The sequence below is a fragment of the Mustela nivalis genome (assembly GCF_964662115.1).
Source record: "Mustela nivalis genome assembly, chromosome: 1".
NCBI classification, from domain to species: Eukaryota; Metazoa; Chordata; class Mammalia; order Carnivora; family Mustelidae; genus Mustela; species Mustela nivalis.
In genome coordinates, this window is record NC_139020.1 from 194,242,349 (window position 1) to 194,268,557 (window position 26,209).

Sequence of the window (26,209 nt, forward strand, 5' to 3'; positions counted from 1 at the left end):
CTCTGCAGATTCCGGACCTCTGTGGAAAGACCCCTCCTCTGTCTGGAAGGCCTCCTAGCCGCCCTCCCTGCCCTGCCCACATCCTGCTTCTCCTCAGCCCTGCTCTGTTCTTTGTATCTGAGCTCCTGCTCAGTTGTCCCAGTGACAACTGATCATGTATGGTCTTGTGACAGCCCCTGCATGGTCATCTCATATCATAAACGATCATCAGTGTGCAAGCTTCTTATCTCTCCCAAGAGCCAGCACTCCTTTGGCTCTGGGCTTCCTGCTCTGCTGGGGAGCTAGCATGGCACCCCGCACCCTGCACTCGGGCCCTTGGCATTTCTAAGACTTACTGGAAGATGGACTGGGTGGATGGAGGCAGGGAGAGAGGACTTAACTGATTGCCAAGGCACAGTGCCTGGCATACAGGGGCGTTAAAGGTCCACTGAAGGGTGGCTGGATCCACAGTCCCCCCCGTTTGTTGACTGACTGACTGACTGACTGAGAGGTGGTGTGTGGTGAGAACACAAAGGTAGAGGCAGAGACAGAAGGTGCCGGGGCGGCCACGGAAGCAGGCTTGCTAGAAGGATGGAGAGGAGGAAAGCGTGCCGACGAAGCGAGAGGGAGGCAGGGCCCAGAAGGCAGTGGAGGGCAGGAGCAAGTGGGTGGTCCCCACGGGAGTGAGATCACGTACCACTTTGGGCTTGAAGGGCGGCTCCACAGCCCGTTTCTCCAGCAGAGTCCAGTTGATGGTCTTGAAGAAGGGGTGGATTTTGATGTTCCCGCTCACTCCCAGCCTCTTGCTTGTATCCCTTTCAAGCAGCTGTAACCCAGCAGGGGCCCTGGTTAGCATCCGATGACTTTGGGGAACCCAGGGCCTCAGCGAATCCCAAGCGGGCCCAGAAGGGCCCAGGAGGGTCTAGCCCGGCCCCGTGGCCCAGCCCAGGGCTTCTGGAGCTGAGAGGGTCCCCCCAGACACAACAGGCCACGCAGGAGGGTTGTGGGGACTTCCTGCCGGGGGTCCGTGAATCAAAGCAGTGGTGTTTACCGGGTGTCCACGACGTGCCGGGCACAGAGCCGAGCACCACGCATTCATGGGGTGTCTCCCCAAAACCCCGTGAGGAAGCTTCTCCTACGGCCTCCATTCAGCAGATCGGGAGACAGACTCCGAGTTTAGCTTCAGGTCTGTCTGCCTCCTGCCCTAAGCTCATAATCACTGTGCCGGGCTGATAAAGCGCGGCTGGACTCAGGAGCTCCCGGGAACGCGGAGAGCCAACAATGCCCTCACCACGTGAGGACCAGAGCACCGGCGGCGAGGCTGCCATTCCGGAGACGAGGGGCCCCTGGCCTTCCCAGGACCCGTGTGTCTGCTGGTCCCCCCGCCCCAGCCAGCCTGGCCCGGAGCCTCCCACCTTCTCCAGGATGTCCTTGGACTCCTTGGTGATCCAGCGGGGATAGTGCGGGGTGTCCACGCGGATGGACTCAAAGAGCTCGTCCTCATCGTCCCCATGGAAGGGGGACTGACCGATGAGCATCTCGTACAGAAGGACTCCGAAGGACCACCAGTCCACGGAGAACGAGTACTTGAGGCCCTGCAAGATCTGGGGCAGGAGAAGCGGGGCCGGAGCTGAGAGGAGCCCCCGAGCCGGAGGCCTGGCCAGGCTCCCTCGTGTTCCTGGCCGCAGCTCCGGGCATCACCGTCTCCCCACCCTGCGGAGACATTTCCTGGGCTGGCGGCCGGCAGGCGGCCCGCTCACCTCAGGGGCGATGTAGTCAGGAGTGCCGCAGAATGTGCTAGCCTGTTTGTCCCCGACGATGTTCTCCTTGCACATCCCGAAGTCGGCGATCTTGATGTGGCCGTCCTGGTCCAGCATCACATTGTCCAGCTTGAGGTCCCTGCGGGCGGGGAGGAAAGGGAGTCACCGGGGGCCAGTGCCCCCTTTCCCTCAGCCCCCGTGTCTCCATTTCCAGTCCTGTAAGCCTAGGACCTCCCCCCAGGGGACAAGGGAACAAGGGAGAGAAAAGGAAACCGAAGAAGAGGTGCTAAAAACAGGGGTTTCCTGAAAAACCCCTACTGGCGTGCCACGTGCTGGATACACGCCACCTGACTTCCTAAAGCCCACACTGAGGCTCAGGGAGGTGATGTCACTTGCCCAGGGTCCAGCGCTCGGGATCAGCCTTATTGATGGGCCCCTCCCCACATCCAGGATGGGGCTGTTTTTTACTGGGTGAAAACTGATGGAAGCCGGCCCTCCCTCCCGACAGCTCAGACGGGGCTTGGGAGCAAGACCGATCGCTTCCAGGAAGGGAGACAGCATCCCAGGCAGTTCCGTGCTCCCGCCAATGGCGCCAAGTATGGGCAACGTGTTCCCAGGCCCTGGAGCTGGGCCAGCCTCAGCAGAGGGGCCACAGGAATCCAAGCAATGGAGTAGGAGGCTCAGGCAAATACCCAACTAAAGCCGGACTCCGAGCGGAGATGAGGCCATGGCTGGGCCAGGCTTCATGCAGAGCCTTCTGGGGTCTATGATGGGGTTGGAGCTTTCCCTTCTAAAACCACCCCCAACACACCGTCGCCTTGTACCTGTAAATGATTCCCTTGCTGTGCAGAAACTGCAGTCCACAGACGATCTCGGCTGCATAAAACCTGCATGATGGAGACCAAGTGTTCCCGTATTTCTGCGACCAACTCCTGCTTCTCCCTGGGCCCCCATCCCCGCCCCCAGGGGCAGGAAATGCTGCAAATAACTCCGGGCCACCTGGGCCTCATTAAGCACATCTTGTATCAGGGAAGAAGGGGCTGGCAAACAAGGCCAAAAAGGAAATTATGAAGGTAGAGCTTCAAAGGAGTTAATTCTCCATCATAAGAGTGTATGCACTTAAATAGATAAACACATGTGCCAGAGTTGGGGGCGTGCATGCCAGTCTGGGGGCCCATAGCAGGGTCCTGTGTTGTGCAGCATCACCATCCACAAGGCTGCCCGAGGCTCAGGGAGGGGACAGGATGCTGGCACTCACCCACCATCCACAACTTCCCATATGCTGGGGAGACCCCCAGCTCCGGTCTCCCCACCCCCAGCTCTAACCCTGGCTGGCTGTTCCAGGGAGAAGGAAGCAGGAACGGAGGGGAGACCAGCAGCGGACTCCCCCCAATACACACTCATCAGGGCCCTCACGTACGTGGCGCGGTAGAGCTCGAAGCGGCCTTTGTCCTGGATGTGGTACATCAGGTCTCCCCCGTTGAGGAACTCCATCACGAAGAACAGGTGGTCCTGGGATGGGGAGAGGGGTGAGCAGGGGCACAGTATAGGGCAGAAGGCTGCTGAGGACCACTGGGGGCAAGCTGGGAAGTAGGGGACACCTCTGTCCTGAGGACATGGGGGGGCAGGGGGCAGGCCACGGCTACTGGGGCAGTAACCATGAGTGAGCTGGACACCTTGGTCTGGAACGTGCAGAAGAGGTGGGTGAGAAAGGGATTCTCCCAGGCAAGTGCCAGGACCCGCTTCTCCACCATGGTGCACTCCACATCGTCGTCGATCAGAACCACGTCCTTCTTGAGGGCCTTGATAGCGAAGAACTCCTTTTTGCCCTTCAGCTCTGCCAGCAGCACCTGATGGGTGGGCAGGATGCTGAGCAGGGGAAGGCCAGGCCAAAGGACCAGGACACCCCAGCCCTGCCCCATCGGGAAGAAGCCAGGTAGGGTGGGATGCAGGGGCCCTTGCTGGGCCCAGGCCCCTTGAGCTGCCCCAGGCCCAAAGGCCCCTTACCTTCCCAAAGCTGCCTTTGCCCAGGACCTTGTGGAAGGTGAAGTTCTCAATGTTGCACCTGCTGCTGCCCTCCCAGATCTTGCCGTAGGTCCCACTGTCTGCCCAAGAGATGGCACTTTAGACTCAGGTCTCTGTCCGCTGAGGCCCCGCCCTTGGGGCCAAGGGGTCGGGTGGGGTGAGGGGCCTCAGAGAGGAAAGGGCTCCCTCTCCAGGGGTGGTGCCTCCGCTCAGGTCTTGGCAACTGGGGGAGAGGTCGGGCTCCCATCTCGAGTCCCAGAGGGGAGTGGGGGCTTTCCTGGAGAAAATGGGCCCAGCTTTACCTGGGACAATGTCTCCAGGGACTCCTGACTTCCTCTCAAAATTCTGGTAAATTCCAACAGTCTCTGTTTCTGACTTCCGGGAGGGTCTCTGGAGGAGGGGATAGAGGTTAGCGGCCAGACAGGCATACCGTGATCAGAGCTCCTAGCCCAGAGGGAGGGCCCCCACCATCCGTAACTCTGTTCTCAAAACCAACCACTGGGGGCCAGCAGGGGCAGAGCCCAGGACCTCCAGGTAGTGCACACGTGAGTATACACACACACACACACACACACACAACTTCCCATGGCACAGGGACATCTTGATGGTCTGGAAGGCAGCAATTACAAACAAAAATTTGGCACACTGAGTCCCGCCTCCCAACCACTTACCCAATAGATTGGTATTCGTGCTGCCTTCACCTGTAACTGATTCTAGAATTTTACCTGAGGTTTTATAGCATTCCTCAAGCCCTTCCCACATCTAAACACCCAAACACACACACACACACACGCACGCACGCACACACTTTTAGTTCCAAGCATTCCAACCTTGTGTTCTTCCAGGCTCACCAAGTAAAGAATTGCTCAAATAATTTGTTATGAGAACAAGCTCACCACTTTCTGCTGCCTAAATCTTGGGACTGGATCTTCCAAAAGTGGGGTTTTTGCAAGTTATAAACACCCCTTGCCCCCCGCCAGGGTTCCCACAGCACCTGCCCACCTGGGTCACTTGGTTCAGCGCCTCCGCCAAGAGCTTCTGATTAATGCCGCAGAGGTTGGCCACTTTCTTCTGGCACTTATGGTGGACATTCATGCCGCAGTCTGGGGTGAAGGAGACAGGGCCATCAGAGCCCCTGCCTGGGGCGGGACCAAATAGGCCACCAGCAAGCTCTGGAAGAACTGTCTCCCTTCCCCCAGGCTCGGCCAAGGGCAGGGAGGAGGAGGGAAGAGGGTAGGAAGAACCAGAGCTTTGGTGCGGTCCGCTGGGTTTCCTGTTCTGATTTCTAATTTCTAAATATTTCTATTATTTAGAAATAAATGCATCTGAAGCATCCTGAGCACTTCAAATTTTTCATTATTTAAAGAAGAAAAAGAAAAAGCCATAGCTATGAGACCTAATTCTAAACCCTTTAAGGAATGTCTAGGACAACTGAGACAAGTCACTTTGCCTCTGCGGGGGTGGGGGGGAGGGGGCGTTTCTCCTGTTTCTGTCTCGCTAAAGCCTGGAGAGGGGGCAGGGGTCTATGAGGCTTATTTGCTGAGCACCTGCTAGTGTGCAGTCAGGCCTTGCAGCCCCCTCCCCCATGACTCTTTGGGCCGTACTCTACTCTAACTCTACCTTACCCTTGAGGACACTGAGCTTAGAGAGGTGGGCCCTCCTGGTCACACAGCAGGTAAACGGGAGAGGCAGTCAGGCCAGCAGGGGGTTGGGGGAGCATGGAGGCCTTCCCCAGGAACAGGGCAAAAGCAGTCGGAGTTGTTTGGAGTTTAAGAAACCTGGGTAGGTAGGCGCCGGCGGGCGGGGAGTGCCCTTCTGTCCTGCCCTAGTCCCCAAGCTGGGGGACACGCACCTTCACATTTTAATCCCTGCTTCACCAGCCCCCAGAGCAGGCTGCCACAGTGGTCACAGAAGGTGGGGCTCATGTAGTTGTAAACCTTGAATCGGTGCGGCATGTCGATGTTGAAACGTTCTTTCTGGAACTGGGGAGGAGACAGGGGTGGTCACAGGCTGAGGGCCCCAGACCAGTGCCAGCTCCTTCCTCAACCCCTAGCTCTCCCCAACCCCATGCAGGGCAAGATGCCCGACAGGGCTCCCCCCCCGGGGAATGGGCAACCCAGGAGTCCCAGGACGGACCAGGAAAAATGGGGAGAAGGGTGGGCTCTACGGGGAAAGGCTGGGGAGAGCCCGGATCCCTCCCTGCTGGCCGAGCCCCCCCAGGTCCCCGCCCTGGGCCCAGCCTCACTATGGTGTCCCGGCTGTTGGCTGCGGTGCCCGTGCACCGGCCGATGATCTTGTCGATGCATTTCTTGTGGATGGCAGCGTTGCATTCTTGAGGGGGCACAGGCCGAGGGTGGGGGGAGGCAGCGGGAGGAGCAGAGCTGTGAGCTGGCGCCGCTGGGCCGGTCAGGCCCTCTATACAAAGCCGCTGTTCTCCCCGACCGCCCACACCCTCACCCCACACGGGCCTGGGGCCCACAGCTGGCTTCTTCTCTCCTCCTGCCTGCCCTGGTAGGAGGGGCCTGGGAAGAGGAGGGGCAGGGAGGACAGGCCAATCGGGAGGGTCTCCGAGATGAGGGGTGGCTCAAGGGGGCCTAGTGGGCAGTGGGGGGCGGCTGCGAGGGGCATGGAGTGTTGCAGCAAGAGGACCGCAGGCAGGCAGGAACCAGGACAGCAAACAGGTCCTAAGCGCTCTCTCACGCTCATGTGCACACACACAAACACACACACACCCAACACAAAGAGCCTGCGACACACATACTGATGCGTAAGAACAGGGAACTCCCGGTACAGAATCATTATTGTGTCTATCGCCTAAAAGGCAGCTTTATATATTTTACCCCATTTGATCTTTATAATGGTTCCTGGCTATTTTACTGAGGCACAGAGAGGTTAAGTCTTTCTGCCTAAGGCCCTCCGGGTAGGAAGTGGCAGAGCCGGGACTCGAACCCGGGCCATCTGGCTCCAGAGCCTGTGTCCGGAACCATAGCCACGTGTGTATGTGTGTACCTAGGCAAACACGCGTCCCCACAGAAGCACATGCGCAGCCAGGGGTGGACTGGAAAAGTTTGCCTCAGCTGTCTGGGGGAACAGAGCCGTGATGGGTGGCTCTGACTGATTCTGTGTAAATCCTGTACTGAGGCCTATTTGGGCTGCGATGCTCCCAAGCGTGAGTGGGCTGGGAAGAGACACAGGGAACTGGCTTCTGTGAGCCACAGCAACAACCCCCCCAACCCCTGGCCCCGCTGGGTGTGGCTCTCCTACCTACATTCTGAAGAGGAAATCTCAAGCACGCACACGGGCACATGGGACCCCATCCAGCACACAGTCCTCACACGGGGACATGGGCTCCCCTAAGCACACACACAGGCACACGGGGATCCTGTCTGGGCACATCGTCCTCACAACGGGGACATGGGCTCCCCTGAGCACACACACGGGCACACAGGGACCCTGTCCACGCACACAGTCCTCACATGGGGACACAGGCTCCCCCGAGTATATACATAGGCGCCGGTGGGCACGCAAGCTGGGCCGAGAAGACACTTACGTCTGCATTTGTAGCCTTGCTTGTTGAGACCCCTGAAAGACAAAGCCCCCAGCAGGGTCAGGGCTGGCTCTGGGCCCTCCCTGCCCCACCCCACCCCGGCAGACACAGCCATCCCTCACCAGACGAAGTCTTTGCACACAGAACAGAAAGTGGGCTGCCCGAAGAAGGTGGCAATGAACTCGTGGTTCTTGATGTAGTGGATTTTGGCCTGTTTGATGGCTCCACGGCGGTTCATAGTTGGGAACTTGGCCTCGTCTTCACCACGCATGGACTGTTTGCAATCTGGGGCCCGTGGGGTCGTGAAGTCAGTCCCAGCCCCGGGAAGGACAACATTCCTGGAGTCCCTCCCAGGGTGGCTCTGGGGAGACCGTTGATAGGGACCGCTTCCCTGAGCTTCAATCCTAGCTCCAGCCTCTCAACCTACGTCCCCAGCCCAGGGCAGGAGGGTCTTACCTACATCTTCCAGGAAATACTGCACAGACATCAACACCTTGGCCTGGGGTTGTAGGTCCAGCTGCAGAAGTGAGGGTTGGCGGGGGGTCAGTGAGGGCGGGCTCCAGCCAAGCTGGACTCAGAACCCGCCCCCATGGTTGGTCCCCCAAGGCCAAGGGAGTCCTGGCAGCCTGGGCCAGACACCTGTCTGCCCAGTGTGGGCATGGCCCCGCCCTTGAGCCCCGCCCCCACACCCCAACCCAGGGGTATTATTACATTTGGGGAAGTGAAAGGATCCAGCTCACACCCAGGCCGGCCACACGGCCCAGGAACAGAGTGGGAAGGGAAACTCCCCAGCCCCACCCTTGCTGCCCCCTTGACAAGGATCTTAGAATAGAGCCCCCCCTCCCCCAGTCCCTGTACATGCAGACAGACAGACAGATGTGTGCTGACACCCCCACACTGGTGCTCTCCATGGAGGGGGCTCTGCACGCCCAGTCCCCCTACACAGTTCCGAAGGCAGGACCTTCACCTCTCCCAGGACCCATGCCTGCTCCCTGACACTGTCCCTCAGCAGAGTAGACAGAGAGCACAGCAAGGATCTCTGCCTGGCCGGCCAAGGGCTGGTACAGCTCTGCATCAACTCCTCTCCTGGCCTGGTCCCTTCATGCCTCATGGGAGGCTGACCAGAGTCCCCGACGGTCTGGGGTTTTTTCCCATGGGGATATCTTAGCTGCAGGAGCCCAAAGGTGACCCCAGGGGGCAAGAGACACCCGGGCAGCACAGATATCCTGTGGCCACGAGGGATATGTGGCCAGGTGCACGTGTGGAGGCCGGGTTCCAGCGGGTGAGTGGTGGTCCTCGGCTTTCCCTTTCTCCCATGCCCTCACTGTTGAAGCCACATAACTGTGCTCCCTCAGGCCCGCCTGCACCCCAAACACCTGTGAAGGTTCCAACAGAACTTGGGATGACGGATGTTTCTAAGAGGGGTCTGGACCTGGTGGTGGGGCTGAGACATCCCCGCACACACATTTTGAGATGTTTTACCATGTGCATATCCTGCTTCTGTGAAACTAAAAGGGAAGAAGGAAGGTGTAGGGGTGGGGGTGACTCTCTTGAGCACCTACTATGTGCCCAGCACTACAGGAAGCCTTTGGCATCCAGCGGCTCATTTCCCCTGAACAACCGACCCCGAGGTAGGGTCCTTAATGGATTTGGACACAGACTCAGAGGAGCTGGGACCCGGTGGATCGCAGAGCTGGAGCAGCTACAGAGCTGCTCAGGAGGCCAGACGGGGCCTGTGCACACGCGTGTGCACCACCACAGCCCACGTGCCCTCACCCACCCCATACATGCGCGTGCACTCCTACAGCCGTGTTCCTTCACCCACACCCCACGCACACATGGAGGCACCACTGTGCAGCCGCACGCCCCACCCCCACGCTGTGCACACGCGCGTGCACCCCCACAGCCCACGCGCCCTCACCCACGCTGCCTGCACCCGTGTGTTCGCGGCTGCCGCCCCCACGCCCTCACCCAGAACTCGGCCTTGCCGTTGTTCTTCTTGCAGCGCTCAGCCAGCACCGACACGCCCACCGTCACCTCGGACATGGGCTCTTCGGCTGCCCGCATCAGCACGATCTGGATGACTCGGCCCTCGTAGATGTGGGCGTCAAATGTGGACTTCCACTCGGGGTACATGGTGGGCTTCTTCTGCACCAGCGTCTTCCCACGCTCTGCAACACGGCCAGGCAAAGGTCTGGCTGGGGCCCCTCTCTCCTGCCCTCCCCAGGTCCCCACAGCCTTCAGCCCCCCAGGCTGCCTGGCTTCTCCCTACCCCCGCCCCTAGAGCCCTCCTGAGGCTCTTCTCAGTCCTCAGCCTTCACTACCGTGCTATGTGCACCTCTCCAGCTTGTCATTCCTAACACTCCAAAACACCAAACTGCCAGCAGCTCCTCTAGGCTGCCCAGCTAGGTGCCCCCTCCAGGCTTCTGCTCCTGCTGCTTCCTCATCCTGTGACCCTCTTTCTTCAGCCCCGCTTAGCTGTCACCTCCCCTCATGCACTCTCTCAGTGAACACACTGCGGGCCCTCATGCTAGCCACAACACTGGAGGTGAGGAACATGGTGAAAGAGAAGACAAACCAGTGCCTGTCCCCCTAGAGCCCAGTCCAGGACAGAGACATGACGAGCCCACAAATCCCTCAAGTAAACGTTAAATCACAGCTGGGATGAGACCACAGGAGGCAGGGCCAGGGTCTAGACCTGGTCTGGGTCATGGTCAGGTATGTGGCCCAACCTAAGATCAGGGAATGCTTCCTGGAGGAAGGGACAGCTCAGCTGAGACCTAAGGGGTAAGTCAGGGGTTTAGCAGGTGAGGACCAAAGCCAAAAGGAATGGTGTGAGATATCTGCCTCTTCCAGGAAGACCTCCCTGACCCCAGCCTGGGACAGGGCCCCTTCTGGGCTTCCCTATCACAGGACTCAGTGTCTCCTATACTTGACCACCCGACCGTAAGCCCCACAAGGGCAGGGTCAAGTCAGCCCCGGAGCACAGCAGTGTCCTCAGGGCCCAGCATAGAGTCTGACACAGATGGACATGAGGAAACGGTTGGGGGACACCCCCAACGGGGGAGGAGCCAGAAGCATGTCCCCCCCGCCCCGCCCCCGCCACCTCCATCCCCCTCCTGGGGATGGATCCATGTAGCCAGTGCTAGAGGCCCTATGGGCACTACGGTCCTGCATCCACAGCCAGGCTGGGCAGGGAGAGGAGTGTGAGGAAGTTCCAGGGGAACAAGGCCCAGGCCCTCTGGGGCCGCCCGCTGGGCCCCGATTCCCAGTCCTACCTGTGCTGAGCGCCTCCTTCATCTTCACGGCACAGAAGGGCTGGCTGGCGTCATCGGCGGGCTGCAGGGAACCCAGCTCATAGGAGGTGAAGGCGATGCGCAGGAACGGTGCCATGCCGGGGCCTGCGGTGGGGCTGCGGAGACGGAAGGGGTGAGGCTGGGCGGCAAGGGCCAGCCCTGGGAGGTGCTCAGGGGCTCCTGGGGGCTCTCACTGCATTCAGTTTGGCCTCCACAGTGTGCTGGCAAGGCACTAGTTCTAGCTGCCAGTGGGAAACCCGAGCGGTCTTCTGGAAGTCTAGATCTGTGGCATCCCCGGTAAGAGAGCTGGCTGGCACAGCCCCCTTTACTGAGTACCCACCAGTGCACTCCAGGCCTCTGTACTCTACTCTCCAAAACCTACCTGGGCCCTGGAGGTGGGTGAGTCTGTGACCTCGAGTCATTTATTTGGGGGGGTCATTTAAGGCGTCCTTTAATACCCCATGGCTCTGCACCTACCACGGGCCAGGCACCCAGCACATGTCAACAGAGACGGGCAGGACGGCACCCCCGCCACCCTGCAGCCCTTGTTGGTTCCAAAGTTTGCCCCTAACTACTCAAGCAGACCAACAGGGCCAAGAAGACCACTCCCACTTTTCAGAATGAGATACTGAAAGCCCAAAGCTGAGCCAGAAGCTGAAGCCGAGGTCCCACTCAGGAGGCAGCCAGTCCACTCAGGGAGCAGGGCAGGGAGAGGCCAGGCCACACCCCTCGCCTTCTGAACTGGGGCCCCTCAGGGTCAGGTGCGCTCCCCCACAGAGGCTGCCTGCACTTTCAGACTCTTTTTGGCCAAATATAAAACTATTTTAATGTTGAACCTACACTGACTTTGTGTTTCCGCCCACACAGGTCAGCCCTGCATCTCCCTCTTCCTAGCTGTTCCTTAGATTGAGGCTCACCAGTGGAGGTGACCGTGTTGTCGTTCCTGGAGGATGGTCACACGCGCAAGCCCGCAGGCGCACACACACCCTGGCTCTGAGCCGCACACACGAGGACGCTCCGGGAGTGAGGCTGAGCCAACACTCACGCACACACACACACGCATATGTGCTCACGCCTTCCTGAACACAAGCCAGCACGGCAGCGGCCTCACACACGCACCCCCAACCCCCCACACATACGTGTACATGTGCAGCGGCCCCCCGGCCCCTGGGACGGGTCCCCCAGCTCCTCTGCAAGGCAGCCAGAGTAACGGCTGGTTCTGCTGTTCCCAGCCCAGATGAGCTCACGGGAAATACTGACCTCAGCCTGCAGCCCAGCCCAGGGGCCCCACTAGCCCTCTCCGGCCCGCAGCCAGAGGGGAGGGGTCTGCCCTCAGTGTCTCCTGCCCGGGCCTGGCTCCGCCTCAGAGGGAGCATGAGCCAAGCCGGTGTGGAAGCTGGAAGCTCACATCTGAGGCCAGGTCCCAAAGCCTTCAGCCTTAAGACCAGCTGAGCCAACCACCACCACCTCTTGGTAGGTGAGGAGGAGGAGCCGGCCGTGGATGGCTGCGGGCTCCTCCCTGGGCTCAAGCACATGTGAGTATGTGAGATGGGGAAGGTGTGTGTGGGTGGCATGTGGTGGGCCCTGAGCTAACGTGGAAGACAAAAGCAAGCTGCGTGAGCCTGGCTGACTACATGCAGGCGTCTGGGTGAGTGCCCCAAGCTCTCAGGCCAAAATGGACACGGTGCCCCTCCTGCCACCCGGCTGGGCTTGGGGCTCCAAGCTGTGGAGCCGCCAGATGAGTTCTCCCTGAGGGATCCAGAATGATCAGCTGGACCTGTGGACAACACCCACTTGCCCTAAGTCTGCTCCCACAATCCTAGGCCCTGACCCCAGCAGACATGGCTGGGTCTCGTGCTTCCCAGCACGATAACCTTGAGACCCAGGTGGGGCACTGATGGGCTCTCCGAATGTCTCAGAGAACGCAGGCTGAGGGGGCAGTCAGGCAGGGAAAAAGAAACAATGGTTGTGCTGCAGGGGACCTGGGTTCCTGAGAGGGGGTCTGGATAGCCCAGCGGCAAAATGACCTGGCCATTTTGGGCAAGGGGTCAAGCTGCCTCCCCACAGCCTCCCCAGACCTAGATGGCCCCTGGGCTCCATGACCTCTCCCACTTCTAGGTCGCCTCGCAAGAACCAACCATGAGGACTGCCCCGGGAGTGCATGGAGGAGACAGATCAGAGAAGACCCCGGAATGGGAGGCAGAGCCCAGCCCTGTAGGCTGCCAGTCAGACCTGCCCTCCAGCTCTCGATGATCAGAGCAGCTGCTGCTCAGTTAAAAGCCACTGGAAGGAAACCATGACCACAGCAAGCCCCAGCTCTTGCCCCAAACCTGTACAGCCAGGCTGCGAGGAGGGGAACCCATGGGTTCTGTGGGCTGCCCTGGGGCTACCTGGCAGTGACCCTAGGGTTAGCCCCAACTTCCTAGACAAAAACTAGAGTGTGAGCCCTCTGCCTAGCTGCACTACCCAGACCCCAGGAGGGAGACAGTCGCCGTGAGCGGGCATCTTCTTCCATCACCATGTAATGCTGGGAGAGGTCTCGGGCCCTGCACACTGGGTGCCCCCTGCACAGCAGACCCAGCGCCCCCCATCTACCTCTCAGAGAGTCTCAGCTTGGTGGGGAAACAGGGAGTGAAGAAACAGCACAAAAGCAAGGTGTGCTGATTATTTATAGCCCCCATGCAAATAGGCCCAGGCCCACAGGCCCCAAAGGAAGGCCACTGACTCAGCGCCAGGCTGCCGCGCAGGGCTGTGGAGGTGGCAAGGGCAGACCTCCACAGACCTCCACGGGCGCCTGCTCCTTGGAGCCAGCTGGAGCCAGAGGGCTCCTGATCTCTACTGACCTCTTCTCCAACCCACAGCAAAAGCAGCCTTACGAAGCAGGGAGCACCGGACAGAGTCAGAAGATCTAGGGCTGAGTCTCAGCACCCCCACTTCAAAGAAGGACCCATCCGTCCCTGAGGCCAACACATGCCACATTAACCTCATCATGGCATTAGCTCACTTCATCCCTGTGCTTGTCCTGGAAGTGGCAATTTTACTGATGAGTGAACAGGTGCAGAGAGGCTAAGTGACTTACCCAAGGTCACACAGCCAGGAAGTGGTACAAGGATTTGAATTCAGGCCTGCCTGATGTCCTTTCCAGTATGCCCAGCCAGGAAGGACTGATGAAGGGAGAGAGGGAGCAAAGGGAGAGACAGAGAAACATGCCAGGAGCGACGCACACAGACAGTGAGGACAGAGGAGCAAAGGAGAGGAGTAAAGGAGCTGGTGTCCTGGGGCACACCCAGAGTTTGTTCACCCAACCTCTTGTCGGCTTAACCTTGAAGACCTCCTCCTCCTCTGTAAGAGGGTGATACTGACCCCTGAAATCCTCCCTTCCCTCCTGTCCCAACCCCTTAGGCCAGCCTCTGCTTATCAAAACCTGGGGAAGCCTTGGCTGTCCTGAATTCCAGTTCCAGGGCATGAGGGTCCACTGACTCTGCTCCTCCCACACCCCCCACCCCCGCCCTAGACCAGCCACCCAGAAGTGAGGAAAGGTAGTGCTGGGCCAGACCCAGAGCAGGCAGGTAGCCTCCTCCAGGGCAATGGAAACCTGTTCCCGGCCAGCCAGGGCAGGCTGGACATGGCCAGAGCGGCCACGATGGCTGGAGCTCCCGGGGAGCAGAGGACAAGTGTGCATGCTGCATATCTCCACACATGCACGCAAGTGTGTTCCAGCAAAGGGGGTGGGGTGGGAGACATGGCCTGAGGGGTGTCATCTGGAACAAAAAAATGTATTTTCTAATTTTTCTACTGCAATCACGTGTAACTTGTTTGAAAATCGTTTTATTAATGGTGAAAAATAAAACCCAACGAGTTAAGAGATGGGTCTTTAGAAACTAACATACCCACCTCCTCTTCATAGGTAGGGGGCAACCAAGGGCAACGTCCTGCAGTGAGAGTCCCCAGGCCCCCAGATGCAACCTGGTCCCCTCTACCCCAGCCCTTCCCTGGCCTTGGATTCTGCCTCACAGGTCACAGGGTAGGACAGAGGAGCAGAGGGGACCCTGAGAAGAGAGACCTAGACAGGCTCTTGGGGAGCGTGAGCAGATGTGGAGGGAGGCTCTCTCAGAACGTCTGCCAGGAAAACAAGAGGGGGCAGGCTGAGGTCAAGCAAAGCCAGCCCGGCCAGCAAAGCTGAGGCACCAGCTGGATCTGCTCTTCCAAGAACAGACCGCTGGGGGCAGAAGATGCCCCCCCCCCCCATGCAGCCCTTTCTCACTCATACCTGCCCAACCTTGGGGCCAGCCCCTGCCTGTGCATGAAGGCACCACCTGCTGCAGGTCAAGGCCAGCTGGAGATGGCAGCAAAGCGGGAGTCAGAGTCAGCCCGGGCTCTCCTAGGGATCAAACCCTGCCTTGGCGGGGAGTTCAAGGTGCAGCCCACGTGGGCCTTGACAGATGAATGAAGCAGGAGGACACACAAGGCCCAGACAGTGGGAGGGAAGGACAGTGAGAGGCAGTGTGAGCAGCAGGAGGGACTGGCTGGCTCGGGCAGAGCTCCAACAGGGCAAAGGGGCCGGGCTTGACAGGGAGGCTGGCCTCCCCAGATGGCCTTCCCACACAGAAGCAAGTCAAGGAGGCCACAGGGGTTTCACAACCCAGGAAATGGGCTCAGCAAGAACAGGAGGTGGGGGAGGGGAAGGGCTAGCAAGGCCCTTCTCATGCCCTTCCACCAGGGCCTGTGCCCCAGCCTCTTTATGCCCAGTCCTGTCCTGGGAGGAGGCCCTACTAAGGTCTCAGGTCACAGCCAAGTCCCAGAGCAGGGGATGCTCCCAACACCTGCTCCTCCCCAGATCTAGCACCTTACCCCTTCACTGTGCTGCTTCTTGACCCCTCCCTCACACCACATAGATCAACCAGGGCAGTGAATTCTTCTCCTTTTATCCAGTTGCTACCATTCCTGGTCCCTCCCAACCCATGGAACCTTCTGGGCTCCCACTGCCCTTGGAGAAAGCCCAGACCTCAGTCAGGCTCTGTCCTGCTCTCCAGCTCAGACCTCACCTCTGGTTACTCTGTGAACTCCCGTTTTGTTTTCTAGCCCCCTTGTTTTGCATATGCTATTCCCTCAGCCAGTATGTCCTCCCTAATTCCTATATATCCTTCCAGACAGCTCTGAAGGCCAACCCTGGGGAACTGTTGCCTCCTCCCTGAGAAAGCCGGCTGCTCCTCTACCCCACATACCTCCCCCAGGCACCCTGTGCAGCTGTCTGGGAAGTTCATGCTGGGGACCTGGGTCGATTCTCTGGGCAAAGTCTCTGCCCCTGGCTCTGGCTTCTCAGCCCTGGCTACACAGCTGAATGTCTTGGGGACATTAAAAAATCCTACTCCTGGGCTGGGATCCAGTGGGAGTCACAGGTGAGACCTGGGCAGCATGAATGAAGCTTCTGCAATAGCCAAAGGGGTGGCGACACCCTGAGAGCCAACAAGGGACACGGGCCCTCTTCCCAGGAAAACATGGGCTGGTGGCGACAGAAGCCCGCACGCCATGGGCTGGGGGGCCGTTAGTCACAAAGGCCCCACTGGCAGGCACCACAGTGACAAGACACACCAGGCCAGGGAACTCACAGCTTGGTGGGGACAGTCACATAAATATGTATCAGAGGACGATATGACCAAGGAATGGAGTGAGAGGCGCTTGGGTGTGATGGGGATCACAACGGGGTTCCCTCTGATGGACATGCAGGGGTACAGCTGGCTCACCAGGCCAGAGGGGCTGCAAGAGTCTGAGGGGCAAGACTTGGGACCCTACTCTCAGGGGCTCTCACGGGGATGAGGCTAGGCCCTCTCGGGGGCAAAGTCCACACCAGCCCCAAGCCTTGAGTCACTCAGCTAGTCCTAGGTTGGGAAAGCCCTGGGCTCGGTGGGAGGGAGGGCTCCAGGTACCCCCAAGGGAGGAACAAAGACCCCGTCAAGACTGAGGACAAGGGGGCCTCTGTGAGGAGCTGCGCTGGGGGGACACTAGGGCCTCTCCCAGAATAACCACACATGTGTGCACACATGGGCACACCCACCAACCCAAACACACAGTCACGCACGGGGAACCCCACTTGCAGTTAGACACACGTGACCACAGGCACATACGCACACTCCTATGATGACTCAGTGACACACACTAAGAAACCACCCCCCTTCCCCTGCTCTCACATGTTGACAGACATCCAGGCCCACGCGGGGGCCACACAGGACACTGACGCCCTCATGCATTCCCCAGCACAGAGAGATCCGGCCGCACACGGCACGCCAAGAGCGTAAGGTAAACACGGGCAGAGATGCTGCAGGCCGACACAGGCACAAACACAGAAGCCTGGAAGGACCACACATGTCCGACGAGGCGCTGGCACCAGGGAAGTCCAAACGGAGCTTTTTTGAGGTAAAAAAGCTGGGGTAATGGCAAAGGAGAGAAGGGCAGCCGGGTGCTGGGCAGGCCCTGGCCTCCCCACTGAGGGAGGCAGAGAGAGTCCCTCCTGGCCCAGAGCAAAGTCCAAAGTGCACGAGGGAAGGAGTGGACCAGTCAGGCACGGAGCCGGGCAGGCCTCCCCACCCACCTGTCTGAGGGGACCGCAGAGGCCGAGGACGAGGCTAGGGGGTCACAGGTGGTAGTCACGGGCCTGGCGTGCAGGAGGAGGGGAGGGCATACACCTGTTGTGGGCAGGACAGCCATACCAGGCGCCCGACACGTGACCACCATTGAGCTCCAGACTCACTGGGCAGAACCTGACAAAGAGAGACGGAGCAATTCATCCAAAACCACAAAGCTGATGGGGCAGCCCCAGGGGGAGGCCGAGAGGGACCCTCCAGTTCTAAACCTGGAACGGGCCACCTGGCCTCCTGTGGGGTGAGGGCATGGGTGTGTCTCGGGCGGGGGAAGGGCTCCGCCAGCCTCCACAGGGAGGGACCACCTCCACTCCTCCACCCTGTCCCTCTGTACCCATGGTTCTCCCCTTTGTTGACATCGAAGAGGTGAGATCCCCCCAAAGGCTTTTGCCATCTGTCCCCACAAGGTGAGCAGGGCCCCTATCGCACCTCCCCACTCTGGGGACCGGGAGGAGCTGGGAGCGAGGCAGGGCCATGCTGTCCCATCCCGCGGCAGGCAATGAACAAGGGAACTCAGCAGTGGGGGCCTGGGTGTGGGCTGGACAGGTCTAGTTCAGACCCGATAGGCCCTCAGGGCCCCGTGAGCTTGGCCAAAGCGCTCTGACTTTCTCCCAAAAGGGAATGATCTTGCCCTGCCTTAGAGGCTGTCCTGAGTGCAAGAGCATCATCCTCACCACCACCGCCATCCCAGGCCCACACCAGGCCCTCTCCCCACCCGCCCCACTGCCCATTTCCGTCTTCCTGTCGCCACAGGTACACCCTAAACTTCTCGGATCTGTGGGCAAAGGGGCTCCTCGAGCCTCCAACCCCTATAGTGCCCAGCTCTGGGCTGCTGCCCTGGAAAGAAACCCGATGGGGCAAAGGCAGCTTGAAACCCCCAGCTGACCCTGGGTTAGCTGCTGTCTCCCTCAGGGCTTCAGTCTCCCCGTCTTAACAATGGAGACTGAGAAGCTTTCTCCAGCCCTGGTCCTGGAAGCCCCTGCAATCCTCCTCTCTCCCCCTACCCCTGCCCTGGCCCCGCTCCTCGCCCCTGCAGCCCACAGCAAGCAGACATCTGGCCTTGCCGCTCCACTGTGCCTGTTGACCCAACAAGCCGGCGACATGATCCAAAGCTTCCGGGGCTGTTGTGAAAACAGTGGCTCAGTCACCACAAGCCTGCCCTCCTGGACACCTTGGCAGGGACCTTCGAGGGACAGCCATCCAGCCCTGTACCCAGGGCCTCTAGAATTTCCCCACCAAAGACCATCTGAACCCCATCCTCCCCTGCCCAGGCTCGCCTGCTACCTCTTGACTCTCGGGTCTCCACTTTCAGCCCAGGCCCCCCAGCTGCAGGCCTGCCTGTGGGCCCACCTGATGCCCCAACCTCACCGGGATCTATGGGTCCTCAAATACATGTGAAGCCGGCCTCCTGGCGTTCCGCAAGCAAGTGCCCCCTCCTCTCCTAGCAGGGTGGGAGGTGGGGGAAGGGCGGAAGCCTTCTTCCCCACACCGCATGGCTCTCAGTTCTGTCCTGCACTCTACCCTGAAGTCGTCTCCTCTCCACCACTGTCCCCATCCTGGCACCAACACCTTCCCCAGGCTCTGCACCTGCCTGCTTTCCATCCTCTGCTCTGGCCCCACAGCCCCTCTCCCCCATAAAGCAGATCTCAGCACTCCCTTTCCAATAAGCCCAGACGCCTCTCCTGGGCCTGACCCACCCAAGCTGCTTCCATTACCTCCCTGACCTCCTCCTCAGCCACTGCCCTCCCCTCATTCCTCTGCCCCAGCCGCAGTGACCCCTTTCAGTTCCCTGAGCAGCCGGGTTCCTTCCTGCTTAGGAGCCTCTGCACTTGCTGTTCCGTCTTCCTGCCCCCTCCCCTGAAACACAGGCTTCTTCCTTAGGTCTTCCTTAGGTCTCTGATGGCAACTCCCTGATCTGCCCATTGCACAGATGAGGCCGCGGAGGCTCAAAGCAGTCCAGCTGCTGGCTCAAGAGTACCCAGCTAGTAAATACCAAGTGAGAACTCGACCCCAGGTCTGTCTGATGCCCACAGAGATCTTGCTCTTAAACCTCCAGCATGCCCTGGCTCACAGTCCTGGCCCAGGCTCCTGCCCAGCTCCCTCCCTCCCTCTCAGGGCCCTTGCCTACCATACCACCATCATTACCACACCCACACTCTAGCAAAAGGCTCCCCCTCCCTGCACTGACCCTCTGCAGGTCCTCACGCTAGGCAGGTCCCCGCCACCAGCTGCCAAGTGTCAAGGATGTAGATAGGGATACGCGTGCAGGAGGCGGGGGATTTCTAGCCCCGGGCCCCGGATATCCACCCCCTTCCCAGTTCACAGGCAGACTCTGAAGGGTAGGCAGGCCTGCAGGAGGGCTCACCGTCCGCCCCTCATCACCAGCCTCAGCTTCTCCAAGAGTCCCGTGGGGGACCATAGAGGGGGAGGGGGAGGCCTGAGGGGGCAGCAGGCAGCTGCCTTTCTCTTCCTGCATCCACTTGTCATGAGAGCTATTTTTCTCCCTTTGAAGGCAGTGAGGGGGCTGGGCTGTTGAGTGGGCGCAGCTGCTCCACCCGGGCTCCCACCCTGCAGGCCTGCCAGTGGGAGGCGGACGCGAGGGGGAGCGAGAGAGCCTGAGCCCTGGCTGCTTGGCCGGGCTGTGTGGCCACCAGGCCCTGTGATGCTGGGCGGGGGTCCGGGACTTCAGACAATACTAACCCCGTCACCAAGACCACTTGCTGTTTTCTGGGGTAGTTACCACAAAACGAGTGCTGAGTGCTTTACGTAACTACAGTTTCCAATCTTTAAACACTAATAAAGTGCCAGGCACGACGCTCACCGCTTTGCATACATTATCTGTAGTTTTCGGCACCAGCCCATGAAGATGGATGCCATCATTGTCTCGTTGTCAGAGAAGAAAAATGAGGCACCAGGAACCAAAGGCACTTGCCCAGGTTCTTTCATACAGCTCCTCGGAGCGGCCTAATCCCAGAGAGGCAACTCAGCGGCTGCCAATTCACACAAGGCCCCCGTGCCTGCCAGTTAGGCTTTGAGCCTCAGGGTACAGCTCAGAGGGAAGGAGGAACTGGGGTTCTGGGGGCTGCAGGGGACTTCATGGCTTCACCCCACGACCCCTCTCCTTGGGCCTCCGTCAAGGCCCAATCAGCCCTGGCGTGGGAAGCCTGGTCAGTCAGCCTAACCCACGGGCCAGGCGCTGCTCCCCTCACAGGCAAGGCCAGGGCGGGGCAGGCCACAGACAGCGGGCTGGTCAGTCCCACTCTGAAACCACTTCCTGGGCAGCCCAGGGGAAGTGAGTCTCCGGAAACACCTCATATGGACAGGCCTCTCCCTGGGCCCAGGCTTTGGCAAGTGCACACACCGCCCTGGGAGAAGCAGCCTGCTTGCCTCCCAGTCGCCAGAGCCCAGCAACCCCTCTTCCACCAGGCATGGATGCTATGGGGGACAGAGGGGCTGACCGGACCCCCATCCACCTGCGAGCACCTTGGCCCCATGACCACAAGCAGCCCACTTCCTCCTCTGTGGCAGCGGCCACAAGCAGTGCTGGCACAGCTCATGTGGTCCCTCGCCCTCATCCCCAGCTCCCCTGCACCGAGTCCCGGTCAGCCTGGGGTCCGGTCCGGGTGAGCAGGCTGGCAGGTGACCGCCGGGGCAGAACCCACTGCCCAGTGTTGCTGGACCCCCTGGAGCACCTGTGGTCACAGCCACACCTCAAACCTCACCCTCCGTGCCGGTCGCAGGCGGGGGTGGTGACCCTGACCGAGGACTCCCCCTTCCTTACCCAGAATGGGCAGTGTGGTGTGTGTGGGCAGGCTTCTGTGTGCAAGGATGACTGGGCGAGCATCTGCATGCTTGCCTGAGCGTGCCTGTGGGTGAGTGCGTGTGAAAAGCCGTGGACGTGTGCGTGCATGTGTGGTGTGTGTGTGGGCACTCGAGGCTTTTTAGGCACGGGCGCTGAGGGCAGCTCCGTTTCTATGTCCTTGTATGAGCACTCCGAGGTCTGTGCCGGCTGGGGAGGTGATGTTTGAGCTTTGAAAGTGGGCTGACTGCAAGACGAACTGGGTGAACTTCTTAGGGAATGAGGCTCAGTGCTGGGAGAGGGTGACCCCCTGACCTCAGGGAGCGGAGGCCCCCAGCCAGCCAAGAACAGATTACCTCCTGCCCTCTGGATTTGGTGGTTAAGTTGAATAAACAGCAGACCCAGGGATGACCCTGGCCTTGTTCAGTCTCCCATCCCAGGAGCCAAGACCCTGACCTCCTCCTTCCCCTGCCTCCCAGACTTAAGCTCTGAGAGCCCAGCCCCCACTGGTCCATTCACCACCCCCTCCCCAAACCTATAGGTGCCCAACAGACAGTGGGAAGGGGAGTGGGGGCTGATCAGGGAGGCCTCCTGGAAGAAAGACCACCTTGGCCGCCCCCTCCCCAGTGTCACTCCCTAGGTTCCAGGTGCCGTCAGCAATGCCACCACACCCACAGAATCTTGTCCACTGGACTTTGGACACTCAGTGGGTAACTCGCGGGACTGTTTTCACTGCAATATGGGCTAAAGGAGGCAAGTCTGGTCCCAAAGAAAGGAATCTCTAGTTTTACAAGGGGCCTGAGAGAGGGCAGCCTTCCCTAGCCTTCCCTAACTCACCCAGAATCTGGGGGCTGGGGAGGGGGATTTTTGAGGCTCGCCTCTGCCCCAGAGAGCCTGGAGAAATGAAGGAACTGGGGTGTGGAAGAGAATGCAGGAGACCTCTTTCCATTCTCAGCTTGATATCCAACCCAATGTAGGGCCCAGGGCAAACCCGTGTGACAATGATGAAGACAGCCTGAGGCCACACCAAAGGACCACAAAAAAGCTGATACACCCACCCCCAAACCGTGGGACACACACCAGCTTCTTTCTAACTGACCAGCAAAGCGGCCCCACTCTTCACCCCAAAGTGCTGGCAGGCCCAGGCCTCAGAGCTCCAGGCAAACTGCTGCCCTCTCTGGGCACCCAGGCCCCATACCCAGCCTGAAGGCTTTGTGGGACCCTCCCCACACCCCACCGAGCCCCCACCACAGCAGAAGGGGAAGAGCCCAAAGAGGAGGGCCACCCCATGCACATTGTCCCCATGTCCAGGAGGATGCAGTCTTACCTGGGGCTCCTGGCTCCCCCTTGCCCTCAGTGCTGGCTCCTGCTGCAGCCACCGCCACACAGCCACCACCAGAGGTAGGCCCACCGCCCTCACCTCAGCAGGGTCCAGGCAGACCTGCAGGAACAAGAGGAAGCAGCTGAGCTGGGAGGCACCACCACACAGGCTCTCCCCCTCAGTCGGCCCCGTCTGGCTTGGAGACCTCCACCTCTTTGGACTCGGCTTTCTCTCCTGTGAAACGGGGTGTTGGGCTCAACTTTTCCAAGACACCGGCTATGTGTCCTCTCCATGCTAGGGGTTGGATCACTGTGTGTCAGCCCTCGGAGCATCTCCAGACTACAGACGTAGCAAGAAAGCGTTTCCTAATCTTCCTGTCTGGAGGAGGTCGCCCTGTGACTTAGGAGACCGCACGGTAGGGCCAGCCACTGCTCTGTGGTCCAGGGCAATCTCTCTGAGCTTCTGCCTGTCTTATCTTTAAAATGAGGAGACTACATCTCCCCAGGGAAGTTCTAAGGCCCTAGTGACATGGCCTGACGTCTCCTGTGCTGGGCTCACATTGGGTGTACCAAATGAACAGGGGCACTTTCTTATTCCTTGTTTTGCACCTTCTAGTCCAGGTGATTCTATTAATTCTGGGCCCATTATGCAGCTGGAAAAAACTGAGGCCCAGAGAGATCCTAGAAGGAAGGAATGGCAAAGGCAGCGAGGTATCCCGGGTCTCCTGGCAGAAAGACTTGAGCACTTTTCCTGCAAGCCCGACCACCGAAGACTCCCCCTCCCACCAGATGGCGGCTCCTCCTTCAGCTGAAGACCCCCATCACCACTCCCTGCAGAATGACGCACCCTCAGGCCTAGCTGTACTTTATTCCTAATTTTAATTTAAACTTCAATTAGCTGCGGCAGCTAAACGGTGTCAGCACCCTGCAGTCAAGCTCCAAATCACCCCCCCAGCCCTATTCCTCCATCAGTGCTGCTGAAACTGGGCAGGCGTCAATTGGGCTGAACAGGGTTCATGAGGTCTCTGCCAGCCATCTGCCCTTCTGCAAGCAGTGCGGTCAAGGGCACAGGACGGGCAACAGACACATCACAGACAGGAAACTGGGTTGGGACTATTGGGGCTTTTATTAGCCCAGGGGACCATACAGTTGGGGGCGGGGTCAGTGGTCACCAAGTAAGACTTAGCATGTGGTAAGCTCTGCCTGTGAGCCAAGCCTGTGCCAGAGGCCCAGTGACCTAAGACCTTGAGTCCTCACAGCAACTTTTTCTGTTCTGCAGGTAAGGGGACTCCCGCAGCCTTAGAGAAGGTTAGCTCCCGTCCCTTGCCCATAAGAGGCACAGTGAATATTGGGGCCCACATCTTTCCTGGGTCCAGAGACTGGGGTCACAACAATGCAAACGCGAAGACTTGCCCTCCGGTCCCCCTCAACCGGGGGGAGCAGAGGAAGGTGAGAGACAGAGGCTTTCCCCAGCCTCCCCAGGAGCCGGGGCTGGGCTTGAGGCGCAGCATGCACACCTCATGGCCTCCCCCCTGCTCTCACACACACTGGGGCTCTCACCTTCCCTCCAGCGCTGTCAACCGGGGTACCACTCTCTCAGTTCCCAAAATCACTGGGACTCCCTAACTCCCAGACTGGCAGTTTGATACTGTCAGACTGTGAGTCCCCACCAGTCACACACTCGCCCCACACACTCCCAACCACAGCTCAGAACACACCAGATCTCTTATACCATTCTACAGCCAGGTACAACTGTCCAAACCAGACAGTGTGCGTGCAAGGGACACACACACACATACACAGAGAGCTGCCCTCTACTGGCCTGTCCACCACACCCCAGCTCCGTCCACAGCAGGAACGAGGAAACTCAAAGGACCCGTCCCCTCCTTCAGTGACCAGGTCAGCCTGGTCACAGCAGCTCTGTGGCAGCAGGAAAGGAAGACAAGGGAGTGTACATACACACCCACACTCATACAGACACACTCATAAGTGTGAGGGGCTGACACTCTAACACCACTGGCTCCCCAAATTAACAGCTCAAAGTATATGGCCAGTGGGTCACCACGGCACAAACCAGTGTGCAACACAGGACCCTCCAGACACACAAGGGACACACAGGCATACAAGGACACACACACACACACACACACACACATACCAACACACAGGAGTCTGGTGCCAGCACACCAGGACATAGTACGCACAGAGTTGCAAAGGGCACACAGAGCCGCTAAACACCCAGACACACACACACACACACAGGCAAGTCACTCCATGTGGAAAAGGACCACAGACACAGTGACAAAGAACACAGAGGGAGAGACAAACACATAATATACCTACATGCCCAGATACAGGCGACTCAGCACAAGGAATCAAGTCCAACCATAGAGGGTAGGGGCCAGAGAAGAGGATGCCCCCCCCCACCCCACCAGATCCTTCTAGCTGGGCGGAAGTGGAGGGGCTCAGTGGGGTTCTTCCCTCCCAGGCAAGGACAAATGGGAGAGTCGGAGAAGTGGGACAGTTCTGACGGTGCCCACCTCCTGCCTTTCCACCCCGTCCCCTCACCTGGCCAGGCCCCCACGCGGGGGTGGCGTCTGGATTGCGGAGGGGCCCGGATCGACGGGACCTGGAAGGAGCCACCAGGGGAGGGGACTCAGAGGGGCATAAGGGCGGGGCGGTAAGAGGGGGGGAATGGTGGAGCCTGGAGCCACGCCCAGCCCGGAGACAGATGGAGAAAGGCATAGAGAGACACACAGACTGGAAGAAGAGGGAGAGCAAGGAGGAGGCGCCGCGCGGGCTGGGCCCGGCAGGGACTCAGACGCGGGCGGCGAGGCCAGGCGGGCGGCCTGTAGCCTCTCCTCCGCAGTAGAAAAGGAGGGGCGGCGGGACCGGCAGGGGGCGACGAGCGTGGGCCGGGGGCGCGGCTCCGGGAGCACAGGATTCAGGGGGCGGCGGGAGGTGCGGTGGGGGTGGGGCACGCGGAGGGCTATGGATTGACCCATCCGGACTAGAAAGACGCGGACGCGGGAACGTAGAGGGGGTGGGGACAGATGGACCCACCGAGGGCCCCGGGGATCCGCGAGGGACGGGCGAACGCTCCGAGGGTCTAGGACACACAAGCGGGTGACGGGGCCGGGAGCAGACCGACGAGAGGGCTTCGACCCCCACGGCTGCACGGAGGGAGGGACAGACCGACGGACGGGGAACCGAGGCACCGGTCGGTCTCGGGGCGCGACGGGACTTTCGCCGGCCGCGGCTCAGTTTCTCAGTTTCGGAAACGGGAACCGGATCGGGGAGGGGGGAAGGGAGGGGCGGCGCGCCCCAGGGGTAGCCGGGATCCCACGTCGGGGCCAGGCCCTCACTCACCTCCCGCGCACCGCCAGGCGCCAGGGGTCGCGGCGGCTGAGGTCCAGCTCCCCGCGCCGCTCTCGGGCGCGCGCGGGGACGGGGGTCGGTGCGGGCCCGACCCGGACGGGCCGGTAGGCCGGAGAGTCCCGTCCGGACCTCAGCACGGCGGGCGGATGCCGGGGGTCGCTCCAGGGATCCCAGGGCCGCCGCCTCCCTCTCGCGCGCCGCTGCACACGGAAGTGCAAGGGGGCCGGGCGGCGCGACCTCACCCAGGTGCCGGCCCCGGCCCCGCCCCCGCTCAGGGCCCGCCTCCTCCAGGGCCAGCCCCCCCACGGCCCCGCCCCCGCCGCCGCGAGGAGGGGGTCCCGGCCTCCGACTCCGGGTGCCGGGCGCTCTCTGCGCTCCGCAGCACGCCTCGGCCCCTGTCCGCCCTCAGCCCCTCAGAAGGCGCCCCACTTTACGGAGGAGGACGCTGAGGCCCGCGGGAGGGGGGC

The 26,209-nt window shown here is 60.2% G+C and overlaps 1 protein-coding gene and 1 long non-coding RNA gene across 4 annotated transcripts in view; both read right to left on the reverse strand.

Moving 5' to 3' along the window:
• Window positions 1–26,017, reverse strand: part of PRKCD (protein kinase C delta) — a 28,371-nt gene extending 2,354 nt beyond the window's left edge. The window contains exons 1-19 of one of the 3 annotated variants that reach the window (XM_082742997.1): window positions 25,734–25,982; window positions 22,372–22,485; window positions 17,197–17,365; window positions 10,590–10,723; window positions 9,283–9,482; window positions 7,768–7,828; window positions 7,434–7,596; window positions 7,315–7,346; window positions 6,010–6,095; window positions 5,617–5,746; window positions 4,767–4,867; window positions 4,067–4,154; window positions 3,747–3,844; window positions 3,416–3,589; window positions 3,160–3,251; window positions 2,564–2,626; window positions 1,740–1,878; window positions 1,395–1,583; window positions 677–805 (exon numbers count right to left, since the gene is read on the reverse strand). In XM_082742997.1, coding sequence (XP_082599123.1) covers window positions 677–805; window positions 1,395–1,583; window positions 1,740–1,878; window positions 2,564–2,626; window positions 3,160–3,251; window positions 3,416–3,589; window positions 3,747–3,844; window positions 4,067–4,154; window positions 4,767–4,867; window positions 5,617–5,746; window positions 6,010–6,095; window positions 7,315–7,346; window positions 7,434–7,596; window positions 7,768–7,828; window positions 9,283–9,482; window positions 10,590–10,723; window positions 17,197–17,339 — 2,022 coding nt within the window. In that variant the 5' untranslated portion in view covers window positions 17,340–17,365; window positions 22,372–22,485; window positions 25,734–25,982. Of the gene's footprint in view, window positions 1–676; window positions 806–1,394; window positions 1,584–1,739; window positions 1,879–2,563; window positions 2,627–3,159; window positions 3,252–3,415; window positions 3,590–3,746; window positions 3,845–4,066; window positions 4,155–4,766; window positions 4,868–5,616; window positions 5,747–6,009; window positions 6,096–7,314; window positions 7,347–7,433; window positions 7,597–7,767; window positions 7,829–9,282; window positions 9,483–10,589; window positions 10,724–17,196; window positions 17,366–22,371; window positions 22,486–24,932; window positions 24,984–25,733 lie in introns of those variants that run through there. The other 2 variants (XM_082742998.1, XM_082742999.1) reach the window with 2 other exon arrangements.
• Window positions 1–26,209, reverse strand: part of LOC309870760 — a 280,290-nt gene that overhangs the window by 56,697 nt on the left and 197,384 nt on the right. The gene's annotated exons all lie outside the window — the stretch shown is intronic.